Source organism: Rhinatrema bivittatum, chromosome 3 (genome assembly GCF_901001135.1).
Source record: "Rhinatrema bivittatum chromosome 3, aRhiBiv1.1, whole genome shotgun sequence".
Classification (NCBI taxonomy): Eukaryota; Metazoa; Chordata; class Amphibia; order Gymnophiona; family Rhinatrematidae; genus Rhinatrema; species Rhinatrema bivittatum.
Genome location: NC_042617.1, coordinates 472,636,116 through 472,661,164, shown reverse-complemented (window position 1 = coordinate 472,661,164; position 25,049 = coordinate 472,636,116). Strand labels below are relative to the sequence as shown.

Here is a 25,049-nt window from a genome sequence, read left to right as displayed (position 1 = left end):
GGCAAGTCTTGTGGGGGTCAGGAGGCCCCCCCAAGCTGGCCAAAAGTCCCTGGGGGTCCAGCGGGGGTCCGGAAAACAATCTCCTGCCGCAAATCGTTTTCCGTACGGAAAATGGCGCCGGCAGGAGATCGTTTTCCGGATCCCCCCCCCCCCCCCCCCCCCCGCTGAACGACCTCCTGCAGTCGATCTCCTGCCGGTGCCATTTTCCGTACGGAAAACGATTCGCGGCAGGAGATCATTTTCCGGACCCCCGCTGGACCCCCAGGGACTTTTGGCCAGCTTGGGGGGGCCTCCTGACCCCCACAAGACTTGCCAAAAGTCCAGCGGGGGTCCGGAACGACCTCCTGCAGTCGAATCGTGTTGGTCTATGGCCGCCGCCATTTTGCAAAATGGCGCCGGCTGAAGACAACACGATTCAATTGCAGGAGGCCGTTCCGGACCGCTGCCGTTCCGGACCGCCGCTGGACCCCCAGGTAATTTAAGGCATTTGGGGGGGGGGGTTCGGGAGGGTGGGGGATTTAATTTAAAGGGTCGGGGGTGGGTTTTAGGGGGTTTTAGTGTGCCGGTTTTCCTGCCCTCCCCCTTCCCCCGATTTACGATTTTTTGACGATAAATCGGGGGAATTGGTATTGTATCGTGGCCCTAACGATTTTTGACGATTTAAAATATATCGGACGATATTTTAAATCATCAAAAAACGATTCACATCCCTATTAGTTTGTCAATTTGCTCTATTTCATCTTCCAGGTACACTGAGATTTGTTTCAGTTTTGCTAAATTATCACCTTTGAATATCATTTCTGGCATGGGTATCTCTCTATATCAAAGAAAACCTCTAAGAGTGATGAAAAACAGAATATTGTTAAAAAATCACCCTATAATGATGCAAAGCTTTACGCGCGCCTGCTACGGCAGACCCGCGGCTCGGCCCCCCTCACCTCTTTCAAAGTGATCCAGCAGCTGGTCCCTCGTCTCTGGTGGCTGTAGGCTGCCGGCTCCATCCTCGGGCCACCCCTGGGGCCTCCGGCTCTACTGCAGTTCCTGATGTTTGCGTCGGGCCTCTCCGCCTGGCCCATGGAGAGACGCCATCCTGACCAGCACTGCACCCCTCCCTAGGTGCATGCACACAGCTAGTCCTTACATAGGGCCCGCGGCAGGAACCTGGCTGTGGCCCCGGATGATGATGTTGGCAGAGCTCCGGTATATAAACCCTATGCTCCGCTCTCTCAAATTGCCATTACAACAGGTCCCCTCACTAGTCGAGTACACGTTGCCTCTTCAGTTCCTGGTTCCCGATCCTGATTGCCTTCATTCCTGCTTCCTTGATCCTGTGTTCCTGTTCCTTCATCTCTCCTTCAGATTGCTAACCTGGTTTGACCTCTGCATTGCCTGACTACTCCGTTGCCTCTCTCCAGCCCGGACCTCTGCATTGCCTAACTACTCTGTTTCCTCTCTCCAGCCTGGACCTCTGCATTGCCTGACTACTCTGTTGCCTCTCTCCAGCCCCAGACCTCTGCATTGCCTGACTACTCCGTTGCCTCTCTCCAGCCCCAGACCTCTGCATCACCTGACCACACCGTTGCTTCTCTCCAGGCCTCGACTTCGGCTTCATCTGACCATCCTTTGACTCTCTCCTCATCCAGACCTCAGCCTTGCTTGCCACTGCTTCCAGACTGCCGCCAGCCCTGAACCCAGCTTGCTTATAGACATCTCTTCAGCCTTTGTCCTGACGTGGTTCTTTCAGGCTTTGGCCTGCTCTTGTTCAGGCACCCTCTGTTAGACTGTGTTCCTATTGGCGCCTGGGTCTCCGGGACTCTGCCTCCTCCAGTACAGACTGATACCTGCACTAGTTGTTGCCTCTGGGCTGACCTCAATCCACCCATCGACGACCACTGACGGAGGCCACCTAGGTCCAGCCGGTCTCGGCACCCAAAGGCTCAACCCGCAGGGAACAAGGGCTGGTATTTGTGAAGCACCAGCCAGCCTCCGTCTGTCAGCCCCCTCTGCCTGCCGATGGTGGGGACCCGTAGGATCCCTCCTACGAGTAGCGTCAACCCCACCTTGGCCCAAGGGTCCACCTCCGGCGCAACACAAAGTCAGTAATTGAAAGGCAAGAACAGTATATTATTGTGATGAATGCTTGTTGCAACAATATATTTAGGAGCCAATGAAATATCATGCATGTAAAAACGAGCATCCAAACTGGGTACTTGCCAGGTTCTTGTGGCCTGGTTTGGCCTCTGTTGGAAACAGGATGCTGGGCTTGATGGACCCTTGGTCTGACCTAGCATGGCAACTTCTTATGTTCTTATGTTTTTTCAACGTGCGCAGATCCATCTCTCCTGAGCACATGATGCTATATTTTAATGAGCTGTCACGTTAAAAAGCATCAGGCACCCAGGGGAGCTGTAACTGTGCATGCGTTAAGAAAATTGGCGTTCAATGCGAGCATCCATTTTCTCACCCTGCAGAAATTCGATAGAGAATGATCTGGTCTTTTGATGTTTGGCAAATTTATTTTATGCATGCATTCATTTCACTTGCATTACTTAATCATGCATATTTATTGTATTTGGGTTATGTGTGTGTTTTTTCAGAGGCAGCATGGGCTGTGTTCTCAGGCTACTCCTCTTCGCTCCCAGAGTCGCTAATCTGCTCCAGGCAGCCCCCTAGATTGCCAGTTCAGGGAACTACAGAAAAACAGTATTTTTTGTTTTTAAGTTGAGCCCTTGACATGAGACAAGACAACACCAGCTCCAGGGCTGGCGTTAATTTTGCCATGTTAAAAAGTGCATGTCGGGTGCATGGTGACTTTTTTGCATTGGGAATAATAGCTAATAGCCTCATTTTCAAAGCATTTACACATGATGAACACTATTAACTACGCGTTGGTTTAGATGCGCTAATTCTCTTATTGCATCGGGTGTTAGTCTAGCCCGTCCAAAACGCTGGTCCAACTGCAGGTAAATCTGTGCACTGGGCTGAGCGCACTTTATTGCATCGGCCCCTTAGTGTGATGAATGCTTTATCTCTCTTACAACTTCCTCAGGGAAGACCGAAGCAAAGAGCTCATTTAGTCTCTCTGCTAAGGGTTTGCATTTTGGATGTAATCTGCTGAGACTGTTGGATCAGAAGAATGTAAATTGTTTAAATAAATAAATAAGCTATCATGTATTAGATTTCCTTAAGCTTTCTCAAGAACAACCAGAACAAATTCAGATTCTTTCTGCTCAGAGCAGTGAGTGGCTTAGAAGTTTCTGATACTGATAATCAAACACGCCCAATATTTTTTATTCTGTTACAAACATTACACTGTGTAGGAAAAAAGTGCTGGTATTAAATTAAATTATCATACGGACATGTAACTTACCCCCAGCTGATAGCCACAGCCCCTGAAGATAAGAGCTCGTTTGAACTCATTGCTGCAAAGTAGCTCACATTAACTAGTATGTAAAGGCAGGTGACCAGCAGCACTGAAATGATCACAGCTCTTGGAAGATTTACCTAGAAGAGATTACGGAGGTTATTTAAGTTAATTACATTAGCTACATAGAAATATAAAATATAGCATCAGATAAGGAGCTCAAAGTCCATCTAGTTTTCCCAACACCATTGCTGCTGCAGTGCCATAGACCCGAGTTGATCTTTGGCTTTCCTCTCTTTTCTTTATAAACAGGAATCCTCTGTGTTTATCCCATGCTTTCTGGAATTCTGTCACCATTTCTGTCTCCACCAGCTCTCCCACGAGGCCATTCCCTGGATCCACCACATTTTCTGTGAAAAAGTATTTCCTGATGTTGACCCCCATCTAGCACGATTACATTGTTATAAGTGGGCTATAAGAATTTTAAGTAAATAAATAAATAAGATCCTGAGTCTACCCTCTTGGAGGCTCATACCATGACCTAAGAACATAAGAACATGCCATACTGGGTCAGACCAAGGGTCCATCAAGCCCAGCATCCTGCTTCCAACAGTGGCCAATCCAGGCCATAAGAACCTGGCAAGTACCCAAAAACTAAGTCTATTCCATGTAACCATTGCTAATGGCAGTGGTGAACTTAATAGCAGGTAATGGACCTGTCCTAGAGCATTCTTTCCTTTGAAAAATATTTGCTTCTTGTGCATTATTGATATCTTTTTGGTATTTGAATGTCTTTATCATATCACCTCATCTCTCTTTTCCTCCAGGGTATACATATTTACCTTAAGTCTGTGACTTTGGTATAGATCCTGCAAAATTGTTGTAGCTAATAATAAAACTGGTGTCACTTAACAGCAATGCTCCAATCTACCCCAAACAGAAGGACAACCCTTACTTGTATAATCCTGGCTTTCTACTTGGCAAAAGGCAGGCACAGGGAGTCCTTTTCACTGGGGGGGAGAATGATCTCCCAGGCCAAAAAATGGTGGAAACTTACACTGTCTTTTAACTCCATTTTATATTAAAAATATCACACTGGATTATTGTTCACAAAAGAAAATCCTATTACTTGAAATTAGAAAGTAGCTAAGTATTTACAGTAAGATATACAGTTCCTCAGCTTGTCTAAATAAGAGTTCCACTAGTTTGTACAGTCAATTATTTATAATCATCTTTTATTATCTCTCTTAGTAGGGTATAGACTTCTTCACTGCTGTTGCTTTAATAAGCTTCTCACTTCACAAGTGTACAATCTTCGAGGTTAGTTCAGACAAAGTCCACACAGGGACTCACTAAATCGGCAGGTTCCAAATGTATGATGTGTCTGGCCACTTATCCAGTGCTCTAGAGCTATTACTTTTGTCATTCTAAAATTCCATATTGGTAGTTTCATTAGCTCTAAGCAGAACATTTTTCAACTCAGAACCTTTCTCATGTTCTCGCCATAGCTATGGTTTCCCAGAATTCCTCCTGCAAATGATTGTATGGTGCTGCTTGACCTGAGTATGGCCAATTTAGGTTAAGTGGATGTGTTGTCAAAGTAGGCCTCAAAGTTACCTTACTGACACCCAAATTATTGAAATTGCTGCTGATCCAAAATGCAGATAGGGGAATTTTGGAGAGGATAAGCAATTGTGAGAAAAGGGGAGTCCCAAAAGATGAGTCCTGGACAGTTGAAACTTGCAAGCTTAAGCAAATTTTATTTTAATTTGGACTATGGCTCAAAAGGAGGCCCCCCTCCCCTTCCCAACAACTCATATCTTCCGATGTGCAGCAAAGTAATATAAAAGTCAGAACCCTTGTCAGAAGTGATGATTTGGTATTCTGAACTTCTGGAAGTGACAGAAGCTGTATAGATTTCCATGGACCTCTACATCAGTAAGGCACATAAACTTTTGTTTATTTTACTGCAAGAATCATTATAACCTGTTATGTTCGTGGACCCTTGGGCTGGTTGGAACAGAAGATGGAGTGCTGTAGAGGTCCACAGCGAATGTCCCAACCAGGAGGCGGTTCGGAAGCTCTGTGCTGGCTGACACACTAGTCTACGGAAATCATTTGCGACCAAGGACTAGATCCCCACTGGACGGATGGCCGGTGTTGGACCTGAGTGCTAGTAGACTCTTTGCCCTGGAGACCGGCACTCCTCCGGGAGGAGCCCTTAGGAGTCCAGCCGCTGGGACTTTAGGAGATTCACCCTGGAAGCCGAAGTCCCCCCAGGAGGAGCCCATAGGGACACGGCCGCTGGGACTTAGGCGACTTCCTGACGGAGAAGGTGGTCCGGATGCAGGCGCCTCCTGCAGGTCATGGTTCCGGACGGCTGGCACCTCCAGCAGGTCGTAGGTAATCCAGAAGTCAGTCCAGAAGTCGGAGTCCAAGAACGGTCCGCAGCCAGTCCAGGGGTCGGTATCCGGAGAGTGATCCAAAGCCAGTCCACGGGTCGAAGCCGGAGAGCGGTCCGCAGCCAGTCCAGGGTTCGGAGCCAGAGAGCGATCCAAAGCCAGTCCAGGGGTCAGAGCCAGAGAGCGATCCAAAAGCCAGTCCACGGGTCAGAGCCAGAGAGTGATCCAAAAGCCAGTCCACGGGTCGAATTCCAGAAGAATCAACAGCAAAGGGAAGGCAGAAGCGGGACGAAGACCAAACCAAGAACGCAGCAAGAACACACCAACTCCAGGAACCTTGTTGCAAGGCACTGGAGTGAACTAGATGCAGGGTACTTATACCCTGAGGGCGTCTGACATCATCCACAACTGCAGACAGGATTTTCCCACGCTGGCCCCTTTAAGGGGAGCTCCTCCCCGCGCACGTGCATCAGGGGGCGGGGCCAGCCGCACCGAGCCGTCGGTATCTCTCCCGAGGAGGGAGAGATGCGCTGGAGGGCCTGCAGGCCCGAAGACGTCCCGAAACGGCCCGGGCCGCCCCTGAGGTAGGTGGAGGGACCGGGGCATGGCCCGGGACCATAACAATAACCATTACTTATTGGAATATTACTGTGATGACTGGTGTGAAAGTGAGCCCTTATTATTGTGGTGTAGTTGACGCAGTCTTGTAAATGAACCTACAAGGCCTACGCTGACAGCTGGCGAACGTGCCCTGAAGCAGGACAGACTGGTGCTTTGCTTATACCAGCCACCTTCCCCTCAAAGCCTTTGGGATCTGGTGGCCAGCAGAACTTAAGTGTGTCCCAAGGGCAGTAGAGAGAGTAAGAGTCCAAGAGCATGACAAGGTCAGGACAGCAGAACTTGGGTGTGTCCCAAGGGCAGTAAAGAAAGCAAGAGTCCAAGGTTATGCCAAGGTCAGGACAGCAGAATAGAGATACCAGGAATAGGCCAAGGGTCGAGGCAGGTGGCAGACAAGCATAGACAGGGTATGATGCAAGAGGTCAGATCCAGGCAGCAGTCAAACCTGGTCAGGTCCAAGCAAGAGGTCAGGTCCAGGATATCAAGCCAAGGATGGACAAAGACACACACAGGAGACACTGGATGAGACAGCTAAGCAAGGCATGGTTGGACAAGACAGGCAAGGCAACACTGGATGAGACAGGCAAAGCAAAGCTGGACGAGGCAAGCTGGGCAAGGCAAGGCCAGATAAGGCAGGCTGGGCTGGACAAGACAAGGTGGAGCTACAGGAATGAAGAAGCAAGGAGCCAGGAACATAGGAACAATCGAGGACGCAGGAGCAACATGCACTGGTCTAGGCAGGAGACCCGTTGCTGAGGTGAGGTAATGCTGGACCTTAGTTTAAATAGCCCAATAGAGCTGACATCATCAACAGGTGCTATTCAGAATTTCCTGCCACGGGGCCTATATTAAGTGTGCACATGTGCACTCCTAAGGTGAAGTGGTGACCTGCTGAGATGGCAGCATCAGTGACGGTTGGTGGCGTGCAGCAATAATGGCATTCTGCCATGACAGGAGGCCTTCAGCAGCATTGAGCAGCAGCTGGGGTGAGTGTAGTAGCTTGCGGGGCAGTCCTGTGAGATGCCAGACATAACAGTTATATTTCCATTGTAGCATTATCTTCTGTAGCATAACCAAGCTCATAATAAACCAGCTGCTAGTCACTGGAATCTCAACATGTGCTGACTCAGAGTGTGCATGCAAGTGTGTAACAATGAGTTCCTATAAGGGATAAGCTGTGGATAAGCTACAGTGAGCTCCTATAAAGGATAAGCTGTCAGAGCTGAGAATAACCTGCAGTAATGATGGGGATTCCAATTGCAACAAGGGGAAGAAGTCCAAGTTTTCAAAACCTCCCTCTTGATTCCTCTGACAGAGTGGTGGAGGCCAGGGAGCTATTCACCCATTTCTCATCCATTAGCTCTCTTTTGAAGAAGAGCTTTAACCTGCTTCTTCCTTCTTTAGTAGAAAGCTTCAAAGTCACACTTTTCTACAGCTTATCTGCAACCTTTCTACTCAATCGGAGTATTACACTTCCTAAAGAAGTGCTGTGGGATATTATTCTTTGTGTTAAAGAATGTTACTTTGATCAGTAAGGCAACAGTGCTTCATTCTAATAACATAGTAAATGACAGTAGAAAAAGATCCAAGTGGTCCATCCAGTCTGCCCAGCAAGTTTACTTTTTTTTTCCATAGGGTAGTAACTACCGCTCCATGCAGGTGTTAGGAACCCCAACCACATCAACCAGCGACCGGATCCCCTTACCTGCCTCGGCAGGCAACAGCTAAGGGCTCCCCCTCTGATGGCACGGCATAGCCCGGCCCCAAATTGCCTAACGGTGTCTCTTCCACGTGACCCAGGACGCCGCCGACTTCCTTCCAACGTGCGCTCCCCTAGGCACGCACGCATGGTACCCTTCTCCAACAATTCCACCGGACACACCCTGGCAGGCCTGGTCCTTCTGTGAGGGGGCGTAGAGAGGGGGTACTGTTGGGAACCCAGCCGCAGCAACCCGCGACCGGGTCCCCTTACCAACCTCAACAGGCAACGGCTAAGGGCTCCCCCTCTGATGGCGTGGCACAGCACGGCCCCGACGACGGCCCCAACGGTGTCTCTCCCACGCGGCCTAGGACGCCGCCGACTTCCTTCCACTGTGCGCTCCCCTAGGCATGCGCGTGCGGGATGTGCTGGTACTTAAAGGGGCCGCAGCGCGAAATGTTAGCCCGGCCCCCAAAGATGATGTCACAACTCCTGACTATTTAAGCCCGGCTCAGCTTCTTGCTCTTCGCCTTGGCAACAGGTCCTGCTCGTGAGAGTGCGTTGTTGCTGCGTTCCAGAGTTCCTGCTTGTTCCTGATCTTGAATTCCTGCTTGTTCCTGACCCTGAGTTACTGCTTGATCCTGTTCCTGAGCTCCTCTCCTCGGATTGTCTTCCTGGGTCTGACTTTGGCTTCCTGGGTCTGACATTTGGCTTGTCTTCTCATCTCTGTTCATTCGCTGCCTGCCCTGACCTCTGGCCTGGTTCATCATGCTGCCTGTTCGTTGCCAGCCCCAACTCCTGGACTGCCCATGGCTTCATCTGAACTCTGCCTATCTCAACCCGGACTTCCTGATGCCGCTTCATCTTCTCCCTGGAGTCCACTCCATGAAAAGACCTGCACCTAAGTCCTGCTGGCCCCAGCACCCAAGGGCTCGACCTGAGGGGAATGAGGGCTGGTATAGGTGAAGCTGGGTCTTCTTCACCAGTACCGCCTCCCGGCAACAAGGACCACTGGGGGCCGTCCCTCGGTGGTGGTTCCAACCCTCGCCCTGGCTCAAGGGTCCACACTTCTAACGGCAGATTAACCAGTTAACACGGGTTACCCAGGCGAACCCAGGACCGGCCCGAGGGTTGACGGCGTATTCCAGCATGGCTGGCTGGCTGACCCTCTGCCAGGCCTGCAAGCTCCCAAGGCCAACATCCGAGGATGTTGGAAGTTGAATGGTCCTCTGGCCATTCCGAGCCCTTTCGTACCTGCTGCGAACAGCATGGAACAGCAGGCCTGACCTGAGGAGGGAGCAGTCGAGGACCTTGACACAAGGACAGGACAATCATACTGGAACCAGGCTAGAACCGTAGCAATACTGTAACTGGATTCGGGTTCTGGAACCAGGCAGGAACTGAAGCAGGACTGGCTACTGGAACCAGAGAGGAGCTGAAGCAGGACTGGCTACTGAAACCAGACAGGAGCTGAAGCAGGACTGGCTACTGGGTTCTGGAACCAGACAGGAGTTCTGGAACCAGACAGGAGCTGAAGCAGTACTGGCTACTGGAACCAGAGAGGAGCTGAAGCAGGACTGGCTACTGAAACCAGACAGGAGCTGAAGCAGGACTGGCTACTGGAACCAGACAGGAGCTGTAGCAAGACTCAAGTACGAAGACATCAGGAACTGTAGCAAGACTCAGGTACGAAGACATCAGGAACTGTAGCAAGACTTGGGTACGAAGACATCACAGAAGACACTTGGGCGGAAGGACAGTTGCACAGTTTCTCAGGGCTCCCTACTCAGCCCATCCACGGGACTGAGTCGCGGACCACCCTGTCCCACTGTGCACCCTACACAGCCCGAAGGCTGGTCGCGGACCACGAGGAGAGCGGGACATGAGCAGGGAAGATCCAGGCGAGGAGGAACTCTGATGACGGGAGCAATTGCATACGAAGCCCCAACGGCTGGTGGGAACAGAAGCTCCAAGCACAGGGATGAATCCCACCTGTTGGCCACTCCTGGACCCAACAGGTCAGAAGGCCAGGAGCACAAATGAAGACACAGGAAAGAACATCCGGGAAGGCAGAAACATCAGGTCGTAGAGGAACATGGCAGAAATTCAGGACGAAGATCAGGGCAGGTACATCAGGATACCTGGACGGGACATCTGAACGGGACATCTGGACGGACATGTAGACAGGAACCTCAGGCACGAAGACAAGACGAAAGAACAGGAACCGAACAGGAACTGAACAGGAACTCCCTGGAGAAGACAGGAAGGCCTGATGGAGCCCTAGCAGGCAGGAGCCTCCAGAAGGGTGACACTCTGATGCAAGGTGAAGAACAGACTGAAGTTGAAGTCCTTTATAGGGCAGAAGCAGGAAGTCCAATTAGAGGTGTGGCTAACCCCACCTTTAAATCAGGCAGAATGGCGCGGGCCGGCGCCTAAGAAGGAGCAGGAGAACAGTGCAGGACCGTGGACAGCGGCCTGCACCGATGTCAGAGGCTAAGAAGCAGGCAGGGTTTGGGGCAGCCTCGAGGCTGTCCCACGAGGATCCCCTTGATGGCGTCGGCTCCCTGTCGCGAAGGCTGGCCCGGGACGGCTCCATGCTGCGAAGAAAAGCAGGAAGGACCGCGGGCCCGGCCGCGGCGAGGACACAGAGCAGGGACGGCCTCCGGGCCGCATGGAAGGCCCGATGGCGGCGCCGCATCAGGAGAAACAGGCATGGGTAAGTGGGTCTGCTCGCAGGAGGGGGCCCACGGGCAGTGGGTCATCTCCTCAAAGCCCCCCTCCTCAAGGCCCCCCCTCCTCAATGTCCAATCAGCCATTTCGAGGAGGAGGGTAACAGTCCATAGCAATGGAGGTATTCAAGAGTCCAAAAAATGGAAGCTGGAAAAAACTGGTGACAACATGAACCAAGCAAGTACTGCAGCCAGCAAACAGGAACCAAGCAGGCACTATAACAGGTAAACAGGAACCACAAAGACACAAGATGAGAGACGAAGAGCAGAGAAGACCAAGAAAACACAAGACCAAGCGAACATGGGACGAGGAGCGGTGACCGAGCGAACGGGGACCGCGGGAGCAGCAACCGAGCGAACGGTGACCGCGGGAGCGGCGACCTCACGAGCTGCGACCGAGCGAATGGTGACCGTGCGACCGACCACACAAAAACACAAAAGAGGGAGCAAGGGAACGGAGAGCAAGGGAGCGGGGAGCAGAGAGCAAGGGAACAGCGAGCAAGGGAGCAGAGAGCAAGGGAACAGCAAGCAAGGGAGCAGCAAGCAAGGGAGCAGCGAGCAAGGGAACAGAGAGCAAGGAAGCAGCGAGCAAGGGAACAGAGAGCAAGGAAACAACGAGCAAGGGAACAGGGAGCGAGAAACTCAAGGAGCGAGAGAGCAGGAAGCGAAAGAGCGAAGGGCGAAAAAGCGACAGAACGAGGGTTGGATACAAGAGGACCAAACATGGGAATGAGTAGCACACAAGCAGGAAACAAAACAAGAACAGGACCAACGAGCAACAAGCGAGAAACAAGAAACATCAAGAATTTCAGGAGGCCAAGAAAAAACAACAGACCAGAAGGGGAGCAGGCGCCTCCTGTCGGTCGAAAAAACCCCAACCTGGTAACGGGATAGGAAAAAAAAGTCTGGATACAGGCACCTCCTGTAGGTCGTTTCAAAAAAAGGAAATCCAGACAGCTGGCGCCTCCAGCAGGTCGTAAAACAGGAAAAAACAGTCCAGAAAAAAATGTTTCTGTCCCAACAGCGTCCAGGAACACGGGGAAGAGTCAGAACAAGGCAAGTCCAACACTGAAGTACCATCGAGCACATGGCCTTGCATTCTGTTGTAAACAGCCTCGAAGGCCTTGCATTCTGTTGTGAACGGCCTCGAAAGGCCTTGCATTCTGTTGTGAGTGAGCTGATTTAGTGTGCCCTTGGGCCTCAGCCCGACCCCAGGCGAACCCAGGACCGGCCTGAGGGTTGACAGTGTATTCCAGCATGGCTGGCGGGCTGACCCTCTGCCAGGCCTGCAAGCTCCCAAGGCCAACATCCAAGGATATTGGAAGTTGAATGGTCCTCCGACCATTCCGAGCCCTTTCGGACCTGCTGCGAGCAGCAGGCCTGACCTGAGGTAGAGGGCAGTCGAGGACCTTGACAAGAGGACAGGACAATCTTACTGGAACCAGGCTAGAACAGTAGCAATACTGTAACTGGATTTGGGTTCTGGAACCAGGGAGGAACTGAAGCAGGACTGGCTACTGGAACCAGACAGGAGCTGAAGCAGGACTGGCTACTGGAACCAGACAGGAGCTGAAGCAGGACTGGCTACTGGGTTCTGGAACCAGACAGGAGTTCTGGAACCAGACAGGAGCTGAAGCAGTACTGGCTACTGGAACCAGAGAGGAGCTGAAGCAGGACTGGCTACTGAAACCAGACAGGAGCTGAAGCAGGACTGGCTACTGGAACCAGACAGGAGCTGTAGCAAGACTCAAGTACGAAGACATCAGGAACTGTAGCAAGACTCAGGTACGAAGACATCAGGAACTGTAGCAAGACTTGGGTACGAAGACATCACAGAAGACACTTGGGCGGAAGGACAGTTGCACAGTTTCTCAGGGCTCCCTACTCAGCCCATCCACGGGACTGAGTCGCGGACCACCCTGTCCCACTGTGCACCCTACACAGCCCGAAGGCTGGTCGCGGACCACGAGGAGAGCGGGACATGAGCAGGGAAGATCCAGGCGAGGAGGAACTCTGATGACGGGAGCAATTGCATACGAAGCCCCAACGGCTGGTGGGAACAGAAGCTCCAAGCACAGGGATGAATCCCACCTGTTGGCCACTCCTGGACCCAACAGGTCAGAAGGCCAGGAGCACAAATGAAGACACAGGAAAGAACATCCGGGAAGGCAGAAACATCAGGTCGTAGAGGAACATGGCAGAAATTCAGGACGAAGATCAGGGCAGGTACATCAGGATACCTGGACGGGACATCTGAACGGGACATCTGGACGGACATGTAGACAGGAACCTCAGGCACGAAGACAAGACGAAAGAACAGGAACCGAACAGGAACTGAACAGGAACTCCCTGGAGAAGACAGGAAGGCCTGATGGAGCCCTAGCAGGCAGGAGCCTCCAGAAGGGTGACACTCTGATGCAAGGTGAAGAACAGACTGAAGTTGAAGTCCTTTATAGGGCAGAAGCAGGAAGTCCAATTAGAGGTGTGGCTAACCCCACCTTTAAATCAGGCAGAATGGCGCGGGCCGGCGCCTAAGAAGGAGCAGGAGAACAGTGCAGGACCGTGGACAGCGGCCTGCACCGATGTCAGAGGCTAAGAAGCAGGCAGGGTTTGGGGCAGCCTCGAGGCTGTCCCACGAGGATCCCCTTGATGGCGTCGGCTCCCTGTTGCGAAGGCTGGCCCGGGACGGCTCCATGCTGTGAAGAAAAGCAGGAAGGACCGCGGGCCCGGCCGCGGCGAGGACACAGAGCAGGGACGGCCTCCGGGCCGCATGGAAGGCCCGATGGCGGCGCCGCATCAGGAGAAACAGGCATGGGTAAGTGGGTCTGCTCGCAGGAGGGGGCCCACGGGCAGTGGGTCATCTCCTCAAAGCCCCCCTCCTCAAGGCCCCCCCTCCTCAATGTCCAATCAGCCATTTCGAGGAGGAGGGTAACAGTCCATAGCAATGGAGGTATTCAAGAGTCCAAAAAATGGAAGCTGGAAAAAACTGGTGACAACATGAACCAAGCAAGTACTGCAGCCAGCAAACAGGAACCAAGCAGGCACTATAACAGGCAAACAGGAACCACAAAGACACAAGATGAGAGACGAAGAGCAGAGAAGACCAAGAAAACACAAGACCAAGCGAACATGGGACGAGGAGCGGTGACCGAGCGAACGGGGACCGCGGGAGCAGCAACCGAGCGAACGGTGACCGCGGGAGCGGCGACCGCACGAGCTGCGACCGAGCGAATGGTGACCGTGCGACCGACCACACAAAAACACAAAAGAGGGAGCAAGGGAACGGAGAGCAAGGGAGCGGGGAGCAGAGAGCAAGGGAACAGCGAGCAAGGGAGCAGAGAGCAAGGGAACAGCAAGCAAGGGAGCAGCAAGCAAGGGAGCAGCGAGCAAGGGAGCAGCGAGCAAGGGAACAGAGAGCAAGGAAGCAGCGAGCAAGGGAACAGAGAGCAAGGAAACAACGAGCAAGGGAACAGGGAGCGAGAAACTCAAGGAGCGAGAGAGCAGGAAGCGAAAGAGCGAAGGGCGAAAAAGCGACAGAACGAGGGTTGGATACAAGAGGACCAAACATGGGAACGAGTAGCACACAAGCAGGAAACAAAACAAGAACAGGACCAACGAGCAACAAGCGAGAAACAAGAAACATCAAGAATTTCAGGAGGCCAAGAAAAAACAACAGACCAGAAGGGGAGCAGGCGCCTCCTGTCGGTCGAAAAAACCCCAACCTGGTAACGGGATAGGAAAAAAAAGTCTGGATACAGGCACCTCCTGTAGGTCGTTTCAAAAAAAGGAAATCCAGACAGCTGGCGCCTCCAGCAGGTCGTAAAACAGGAAAAAACAGTCCAGAAAAAAATGTTTCTGTCCCAACAGCGTCCAGGAACACGGGGAAGAGTCAGAACAAGGCAAGTCCAACACTGAAGTACCATCGAGCACATGGCCTTGCATTCTGTTGTAAACAGCCTCGAAGGCCTTGCATTCTGTTGTGAACGGCCTCGAAAGGCCTTGCATTCTGTTGTGAGTGAGCTGATTTAGTGTGCCCTTGGGCCTCAGCCCGACCCCAGGCGAACCCAGGACCGGCCTGAGGGTTGACAGTGTATTCCAGCATGGCTGGCGGGCTGACCCTCTGCCAGGCCTGCAAGCTCCCAAGGCCAACATCCAAGGATATTGGAAGTTGAATGGTCCTCCGACCATTCCGAGCCCTTTCGGACCTGCTGCGAGCAGCAGGCCTGACCTGAGGTAGAGGGCAGTCGAGGACCTTGACAAGAGGACAGGACAATCTTACTGGAACCAGGCTAGAACAGTAGCAATACTGTAACTGGATTTGGGTTCTGGAACCAGGGAGGAACTGAAGCAGGACTGGCTACTGGAACCAGACAGGAGCTGAAGCAGGACTGGCTACTGGAACCAGACAGGAGCTGAAGCAGGACTAGCTACTGGAACCAGACAGGAGCTGAAGCAGGACTGGCTACTGAAACTAGACAGGAGCTGAAGCAGGAATGGCTACTGGAAACAGACAGGAGCTGAAGCAGGACTGACTACTGGAACCAGACAGGAGCTGTAGCAAGACTCAAGTACAAAGACATCAGGAACTGTAGCTAGCAAGACTCAGGTACAAAGACATCACAGAAGACACTTGGGCGGAAGGACAGTTGCACAGTCTCTCAGGGTGCCCTACTCAGCCCACCTGCAGGACTGAGTCGCGGACCACCCTGTCCCACTGCACGCCCTACACAGCCCGAAGGCTGGTCGCGGACCACGAGGAGAGTGGGACATGCGCAGGGAAGATTCAGGCGAGGAGGAACTCCGATGAAGGGAGCAATGGCATCCGAAGCCCCAACAGCTGGTGGGAACAGAAGCTCCAAGCACAGGGACGAATCCCACCTGTTGGCCACTCCTAGACCCAACAGGTCAGAAGGCCAGGAGCACAGACGAAGACGCAGGAAAGAACATCCGGGAAGGCAGAAACATCAGGTCGTAGAGGAACATGGCAGAACATCAGGACGAAGATCAGGGCAGGTACATCAGGATACCTGGACGGGACATCTGAACGGGACATCTGGACAGGACATCTGGACGGACATGTAGACAGGAACCTCAGGCACGAAGACAACATGAACAGGAACTGAACAGGAACTCCATGGAAAAGACAGGAAGGCCTGATGGAGCTCTGGCAGGGAGGAGCCTCCAGAAGGGTGACACTCCGATGCAAAGCGAAGAACAGACTGAAGTTGAAGTCCTTTATAGGGCAGAAGCAGGAAGTCCAATTAGAGGTGGGATCAGCCACACTTTCTGTGGCAGGCCCTTTAAATCAGGCAGAATGACGCGGGCCGGCGCCTAAGAAGGAGCAGGAGAACAGTGCAGGACAGCGGCCTGCACCGACATCAGAGGCTGAGAAGCAGGAAAATGGGCAGGCAGGGTTCGGGGCAGCCTCCAGGCTGTCCCACGAGGACCCCCTTGACGGCGTTGGCTCCCTGCCGTGAAGGCTGGCCCGGGGTGGCTCCATGCTGTGAAGAAAAGCAGGAAGGACCGCGGGCCCGGCCGCGGTGAGGACACAGAGCAGGGACAGCTCCTGGCAGCATGGAAGGCCCGACGGCGGCGCCGCATCAGGAGAAACAGGCGTGGGTAAGTGGGTCTGCTCATAGGAGGGGGCCCATGGGCAGCAGGTCACAACAAATAAGTTCTTGGAGGAGAAGTCCATTAACTGCTATTAATCAAGTTTACTTAGGGAATAGCCACTGCTATTAATTGCATCAGTAACATTCTTGGTGTTTGGGTAATTCTTGGTGTTTGGGTAATTGCCAGGTTCTTGTGGCCTGGTTTGGCCTCTGTTGGAAACATTATGAAAGGCTTGATGGACCCTTGGTCTGACCCAGCTTGGCAATTTCTTATGTCTCCAGAGGCAGGCAGAGCTCCAGAGTCTCAATGCATGGCTGAGACAATGATGCAAGGAAGAGGGATTCAGTTTTGTGAGGAACTGGGGAACCTTTGCATAAGGGATGGGCTCCACTTAACGAAGGTGGAATAAGCCTGCTGGTGGTAACCTTAAAAAGGAGATAGAGCAGTTTTAAAACTAGACAAAGGGGAAAGCCGATAGTCACTCAGCAGTGCATGGTTTGGAGGGAGGTAATTTCGAAGGATACTAATGAAGCAGGAGAGTTAGGGCATCCCAACAGAGAGGATCCAATAAAAGCAAAAGAAACCCATGTGCCTATAAGTAAAGAATCACCTGAGCTTAAATATTTCAAATTATTCCTATCAACTGAAAAGCAGACTGTTAATACAACAAAAAACACACCTTGAAATGTCAAATGCCAATTCCAGAAGCCTAAGTAAGATAGGAGAGTTAAAGTGTATAGCAGTGAATGATGAGATAGACTTAAATGGCATCCCAGAGAAATCTTGGAAGGAGGATAATCAATGGGATAGTGCCATACCAGGGTACAAATTATATCACAATGATAGGGAGGAGCAACTTGGTAGCAGGGTGGTGCTTTAAATCCGTGATGAAATACAGTCCAACAGGATAAGGATCCTGCAAGAAACTAAATGCACAATAGAATCTTTATGGGTAGAAATCAAATGTGTGTCAGGGAAGAGTATTGCAATAGGAGTATACTACAATCCAACTGGCCAAAATGATGAGACAGATGATAAAATGCTAAGAGAAATTAGGGCAGCTAACCAAATTGGTAGTGCAGTAACAATGGGAGATTTCAGTTACCCAAGATTGACTGTTTAAATGTAATATCAGAACATGCTAAAGAGATAAAGTTCCTGGATGGAATAAATGATAGCTTTATTGAGTAATTGGTTCAGGAACTGATGAGAGAGGGAACTATTTTAGATCTAACTCTTAGTGGAGCTCAGGATTTGGTGAGAGAGGTAACGGTGGTGGGGCTATTTAGCAATAGTGATCATAACATGATTAAATTTGAATTAATGTCTGGAAGAGGGACAAAAAGTAAATCCACAGCTTTAGCATTAAACTTTCAAAAGGGAAACTTTGATAAAATGAGAAAAATAGAAAAAAATGAAAGGAGCAGCTGCAAAGGTCAAGAGTGTACAACAGGCATAGACATTGTTAAAAAATACCATCCTAGAAGCATAGTCCAGATGTATTCCACACATTAAGAAAGGTGGATGGAAGGCAAAATGGTTCCTGGCATGGTTAAAAGGTGAGGTGAAAGAGGCTATTTTAGCTAAAAGATCTTTCTTAAAAATTGGAAGAAGGATCCATCTGAAGAAAACAGGAAAAAGCATAAGCATTGGCAAATTAAATATAAAACATTGATAAGAGAGGCTAAAAGAGAATTTGAAGAAGTTGTCCGTAGAGGCAAAATCTCATAATAAAATCTTTTTAAAATATATGTGAAGCAGGAAGCCTGTGAGGGAGTCGGTTAGACCATTAAGTGATCGAGGGGTTAAAGGAGCACTTAGGATGATAAAGCCATCACAGAGAGACTAAATGAATTCATTGCTTCGGTGTTTACTGAGGAGGACGTTGGCAAGATATCCATTCCAGAGATGGTTTTCAAGGGTGATGATTCAGATGAACTGACCTAAATGAAGGTGAACCTGGAAGATGTAGTAGGCCAGATTGACAAATTGAAGAGTAGCAAATCAGCTGGACCAGATGGTATATATCCCAAGGTTCTGAATGAACTAAAAAATAAAATTTCAGATCTATTGTTGCGGTCCTGGCCACGAGCACCGCGGCCAGGCCCTTACCTCTTGATTCCCGGACCTGCTCCCACCTCCGGAGTCCTGGCTTGCGGCCTGTTTGACGGTGTCTCCGCTGGGGCAGCATCGCCGTGAAGGTTCCGGGGGACGCCTTGTTCCTAGGCGTGCGCGCCCGCCACTTGGGCGCCTTTGTAGCCAGTTTCCTGCCAGTGCCAACTCCGCCCAATTCCTGACATCAGACACCGCGACCTTGATAAGCCGGCGGCAGCCATCCAACCGTTGCCTTGCAACGGGTTAACATCCTGGTTTCCTGTTGCCTTGCGCCCCGGAGTGACCTGCTTGGCTACATCGCTCCGTTCCTGCTACAGTACCTGCTTGGTTCCTGCTTGCCAGCTCCAGTGCCTGTTTGGTTCCTGCTTGCCAGCTACAGTACCTGCTTGGTTCCTGCTTGCCTGCTACAGTGCCTGTTTGGTTCCTGCCTGCTTGCTACAGTACCTGCTTTGTTCTTGCCTGGTTCCAGTATCCGAGTCTTGCTATAGTTCCTGCCTGGTTCCAGTATCCGAGTCCTGCTACAGTTCCTGCCTGGTTCCTGTACCCGAGTCCTGCTATAGTTCCTGCCTGGTTCCAGTACCCGAGTCCTGCTACAGTTCCTGCCTGGTTCCTGTACCCGAGTCCTGCTATAGTTCCTGCCTGGTTCCAGAACCCGTACCCAGTTACAGTATCTCTACTGTCCTAGTCTGGTTCCAGTTACCTGTCCTGATCCACAACCCACCTAAGTCCCAGTGGCTGGGCCCCTATGGGCTCCTCCCGGGGGGGCTTCGGCTTCCAAGGGTGAAGCCACCTAAGTCCCAGCGGTTGGGTTCCTACGGGCTCCTTCCAGGGGAGCACCATCTTCCAGGGTGAAGAGCATCTACATCCCGCCTGAACATCTGCCTCCCGGCCCATTGTTCATCAGAGACATTGTCCATCTTTTCCTAGTCTCCAGCAGGTCTGCCCCAGGGTCCACTAAACTGAGATTCCCACAACATCTATTACAAGTAATTTGTAACTTATCATTAAAATCATCTTTTGTACCTGAAGAATGGAAGATGACCAATGTAACCCCGATATGTAAAAAGGGCTCCAGAGGAGATCCAGAAAACTATAGACCGGTGAGCTTGACTTCACTACTGGGAAAAATTGTGGAAAATATTTTAAAGAATAAAATTACAGAACATATAGATAGACATGCTCCCCATCATAGACAACATCAGCAATACCCTAAACCGATGGAAAACATACCGGACAGACATAACCTCCATCCGCTCAGAAATGGCACTAACACTCAACCAGAGCAAGACAGAAATTCTTCACCTCTCCAGAAAAACCTCAATACTCATCTCTGACCACACAACTCTATCCAATTATAACATGCTTCCAAAGATTAGAGACCTCGGAGTCACCCTGGACCAGGAACTGAACTTCAAACAGCATATAAAGACACTGATAAAAGAAGGATTCTACAAACTCCAGATCCTGAAGAAACTCCAACCTCTACTTCATCCCCCAGACTACAGGACGATACTGCAATCCCTCCTTTTCGCCAAAATAGACTATTGCAATGCCCTCCTAACTGGCCTTCTTTCATCCACCCTCAAGCCCCTCCAGCTTCTACAAAATGCTGCCGCACGGTCACTAACGAATAAGAAAAAAACAGATCACATCATGCCCGCACTCAAACAACTCTACTGGCTGCCCGTCTCGTTCAGATCCCAATACAAAACACTCATGCTCATACACAAATCAATCCATAATGATAAAGCCAGCTGGTTACAAGGAACCCTGACCCCCTGTAACCCCACTAGAAATCTCCGCTCAACCAACAAAGGCCTTCTCCCCATTCCCCCCACCAAGGAAGTACATAGAGTCTCCACCAGAGAACACGCTGCATTCCTCACCCCTGGAACAACCTCCCAACCGCTCTCAGAACTGACCCATCTACACCCACCTTCCGAAAGAACCTCAAGACCTGGCTCTTCCGGAAAGCTTTCACACGAGACAAATAATCCCGCCACAGCCCCACCTCCCACCATATAACAATCCCCCCCACCCACCCCCACCCCCTAGTCCCCCAGTTTCCCAACCCTGCCACTGTACATAGTTATTTAACTCTTAATATATTCTGTAAGAAGTTATGCTATTAAGCACGTTATATTGTATTACTATCTTGTAAAATAGTTATATGTACATAGCCAGTTATTCAATGAAGCTGGTATATTGTATCATGTCATTATAAGGCTCACCTTAGACATCTTGTTATATGTATACCGATGTGATATGTCAAATTGAATGTCGGTATAGAAAAATAAATAAATAAATAATAACATAATTTAATGAGACACCGGCGGGCATGGCTTTTCCCAAGGGAAATCTTGCCTCACAAATCTGCTACATGTTTTTAAAGGGATGAATATACATGTTGATAAAAAATAAACCGGTAGATGTGGTGTATTTGGATTTTCAGAAGGTATTTGACAAAGTCCCTCATGAAAGGCTTCTAAAAAAACTAAAAAGTCATGGGATAGGATGAGATGTCCTTTTGTGGATTGCAAACTGGTTAAAGACAGGAAACAGAGAGTAGGATTAAATGGTCTGTTTTCACAGTGGAAAAAGGTAAACAGTGGAGTGCCTTAGGGATCTGTTCTTGGAATGGTGCTTTTTAATATATTTATAAATGATCTGGAAAGAGGTACGATGATCAAATTTGCTGATGTCACAAAATTATTCAGAGTAGTTATATCACAATTGGATTCTGATAAATTGCAGGAGGACCTTACAAGGCTGGAAGATTGGGCATCCATATAGCAGATGAAATTTAATGTTGATAAGTGCAAGGTGATGCATATAGGGAAAAATAACCCATTCTGTACTTACTCGATGTTAGGTTTCATTTTAGGAATTACCACCCAGGAAAAAGATCTGGGCACCATAATTGGTATTACATTGAAATTGATGGCTCAGTATGTTGTGGTATTTAATAAAAAGCAAACAGAATGTTAAGAATTATTAGAAAGGGAATGGCAAATAAAATGGAAAATGTCATAATGACTCTGTATCACTCAATGGTGAGACCACCCTTTGAATATTGTGTGCAATTCTGGTCACCACATCTCAAAAATGATATAGTTGCACTAAAGAAAGTACAGAGAAAGGAGACCAAAATGATAAAGGGTGTGGAATGGCTCCCCCATGAGGAAAGGCTAAAGATCGGTTAGGGCTGTTCAGCTTGGAGAAGAGATGGTTGAAAGGGAGATGTGATTGAGGTCTACAAAATCATGAAAGGATTTGAAAGGGTAAATGTGAAATGGTTATTTACTCTTTCAGATAATACAAGGACTAGGGGGCACTCCATGAAGTTAACAAGTAGCACATTTAAACAAATCAGAGAAAATTCTTTTTCACACAATACACAATGAAACTCTGGAATTCATTACCAGTGTATGTGGTTAAGGCAGCTAGTGTAGCTGGGTTTAAAAAAAGGTTGGATAAGTTCTTGAAGAAGTCCATAAATTGCTATTAATTAATAGGGAATAGCCACTGCTTGTTGCTGGCAATTGTTAGCAGGGGTTTATTTAATGTTTGGTTATTTGCCAGGTACATGTGACTTGGATTGGACACTGTTGGAGACAGGATACTGGGCTTGATGGACCCTTGGTCTGACCCAGTATGGCATATCTTATGTTCTTATGATCTTTCTCTTCCTTCTCTTTCTTACTCTCCTTTGACAATTTCATCCAATTGATGATCAGAGCTCTGAGTTAAAGAGGATCTCTGTAATAGAGATTTGAGGTCCATCCAGTCATTTTCTCAGATGCCAGTGCTTCAAAGACAAGAAGCCTGCAATACTACAATCTAAACATTATCTTATTTACTTAATCTCTGATGCATTTTTTTTGTCCCTGCTCCACAAAAATCAATGGGGAAAATCATCATGAGGCCAGTAAGGTATAATGGTATCAAAGTTTTGAACCATATATTTCACCTCAGTTTTAGGAGCAGAACTGTTAAAGAAATTTAAAAAGCCCAAACACATTATTCTGCAGGTTGCCACCACATATGCTGAAACTAAGTACATCTTAAGAAGAGAACTATAAGAAATCCTAGACAATCAGGAAAACTAGTATGCTGTAGTTAAGATCTTATATAGAAACATAGAAACATAGAAATGACGGCAGAAGAAGACCAAACGGCCCATCCAGTCTGCCCAGCAAGCTTCACATTTTTTTCTCATACTTATCTGTTTCTCTTAGCTCTTTGGTTCTATTTCCCTTCCACCCCCACCATTAATGTAGAGAGCAGTGATGGAGCTGCAACCAAGTGAAATATCAAGCTTGATTAGTTATGGGTAGTAGGGGAAGTAACCGCCGCAATAAGCAAGCTACACCCATGCTTATTTGTTTTACCCAGACTGTGTTATTCAGCCCTTATTGGTTGTTTTTCTTCTCCCCTGCTGTTGAAGCAGGGAGCTATGCTGGATATGCTTGTAGTATCAGTTTTTCTTCTCCCCTGCCGTTGAAGCAGGATATGCATTGAAAGTGAAGTATCAGGCTTATTTGGTTTGGGGTAGTAACCGCCGTAACAAGCCAGCTACTCCCCACTTTGTGAGTGCAAATCCTTTTTTCTTCTCCCCTGCTGTTGAAGCAGAGAGCTATGCTGGATATGCGTGAAGTATCAGTTTTTCTTCTCCCCTGCCGTTGAAGCAGAGAGCTATGCTGGATATGCGTGAAGTATCAGTTTTTCTTCTCCCCTGCCGTTGAAGCAGAGAGCTATGCTGGATATGCGTGAAGTATCATTTTTTCTTCTCCCCTGCTGTTGAAGTTGAACTCAGTCTAGTGTTGAGTTTGACACTATACCACTTGTATCTCATGAGGCAATGAGCATATTTAAACATGCCTGCATGTTGACTGTCTATGATATATCTCTACACTTTTTTCTAATCTACTATGGAAAAGATTAAATAAATGCAGTCTGCAAATCAAGACTCTGTTTCCAGTGACATTGAGTAGGCTTTAGATACCTCCACCTATCAACAACAGCCTTTTACGTGCAGTAGCAAGACCATAGCCAGTCCACAGGTTCTAGAAAATAGAGGGATGCTGAGTATCTATAGATTATCAGCAATCAACCCACCAGTTACATAAAGCCCAACCATCAAATTCACAAGACCAACTTTTACCCCAAGGACATGAGGCATTAGTGGAAGAAGTTCTCTAATAATAACAAAATATAAGGGTCACAGCAATCCTAACAGGATTAATGTGTTAAAAAAGGGTAGGGATATCAAAAAATTCTGTACACAAGTTGAGGTATACTGCATCAAAGACAATAATGCCTCAAAAAAGATAATTTCATCAGTTATCAGGGGCATCAAAGCTCAGCATCGTCAAAAAACTGGGCCAAAACATCTCATTCGTTTACGCCAGAATAATATAACCATACATTTGAGATTTGACCATTAAGTCAGTGTTAACAGCTGCAGTTGGAAGTTTTATATGAAATGTGAAATGTTATATATTGTTAATTTTATTGTTGTATATTTTATGTTTTGTACATCGCTTTGGAAGTTTTAATTGTAAAATCTGAACATCGATTCATAAATTTTATAAATAAATAAATAAATAAATAAAATAAATAAATACAGAGTGAATCTTACTTTTATTTAAAATCTTTTACTTGCTGTACAGCCGAGCATGCACAAATGCCCTCAATAAATACCCTAACCTAATGGGTGTAGCACAATAAAACAAAATGATAATGCTTACAATTCAAATTAACTGTTCTGATGTCCAAATTATCTGAAGCAAAAACATGTAGACACATATAATAATTTCAAAATAAGACAAAGAGAAGCACCTCAAATCTAGGGTAAATTGAGATGGAAGTCAGACACTGGCCAGTGATAAGGCAGATGCCCATCTCAGAGGATTAGTTTGATGCAAAACAACTTATCTTTCTGTAGGGAGCACTCTTGCAACACGGACAATGCTACTAAACAGCAGTTAAGGAGTCAAATTCATACCGCTGTAACTAACATTGGAGTAATATGTAGAAAGGAGGAACTTAATCACAAGCTGAAATATGTGAGAGCACAGGTGGTCCACAAGCTCCCTGGGATCAGGAAGCATGCCAGAGACCCTGTATGGGGTCACCCAACGCCCTGCAACTCACACCCCTGAAAGAGCTGATTTCCAAAAACACCATGCACAAAGAAAGCATCCAGGGGCTGAAAGGACCCATGCAGTCACAGTCTGTTAAGTACAAAACCAAAGTGTACCATTCTACAAATGGTACTATACATGTATTTTAGCTCCATCACAAGATGCATACATGTTAAACTGCAAGGGGATCCATCCCATCATGCACAGGAACCCTCAATATCTCCAAAAAGATGCATAACAACCGAAAAGAGTTTTGGAGGTATTTCTATACATGTACCTGACTGATTGAGCCAACTAGAATGTCAGTTGGGCAGCACTGTGGAAGCAACTGCATTATAATAATGTAACCCCATTCCCGGGTGG

The 25,049-nt window shown here is 48.8% G+C and overlaps 1 protein-coding gene across 1 annotated transcript in view; it reads right to left on the bottom strand.

The window, feature by feature from the left end:
* LOC115088833 (b(0,+)-type amino acid transporter 1-like) overlaps positions 1–25,049 on the bottom strand; it is a 72,677-nt gene that overhangs the window by 32,927 nt on the left and 14,701 nt on the right. Inside the window, exon 2 of the mRNA XM_029597022.1 lies at positions 3,371–3,504. Within this exon, the coding sequence (XP_029452882.1) occupies positions 3,371–3,504 (134 nt within the window). The remainder of the gene's footprint in view (positions 1–3,370; positions 3,505–25,049) is intronic.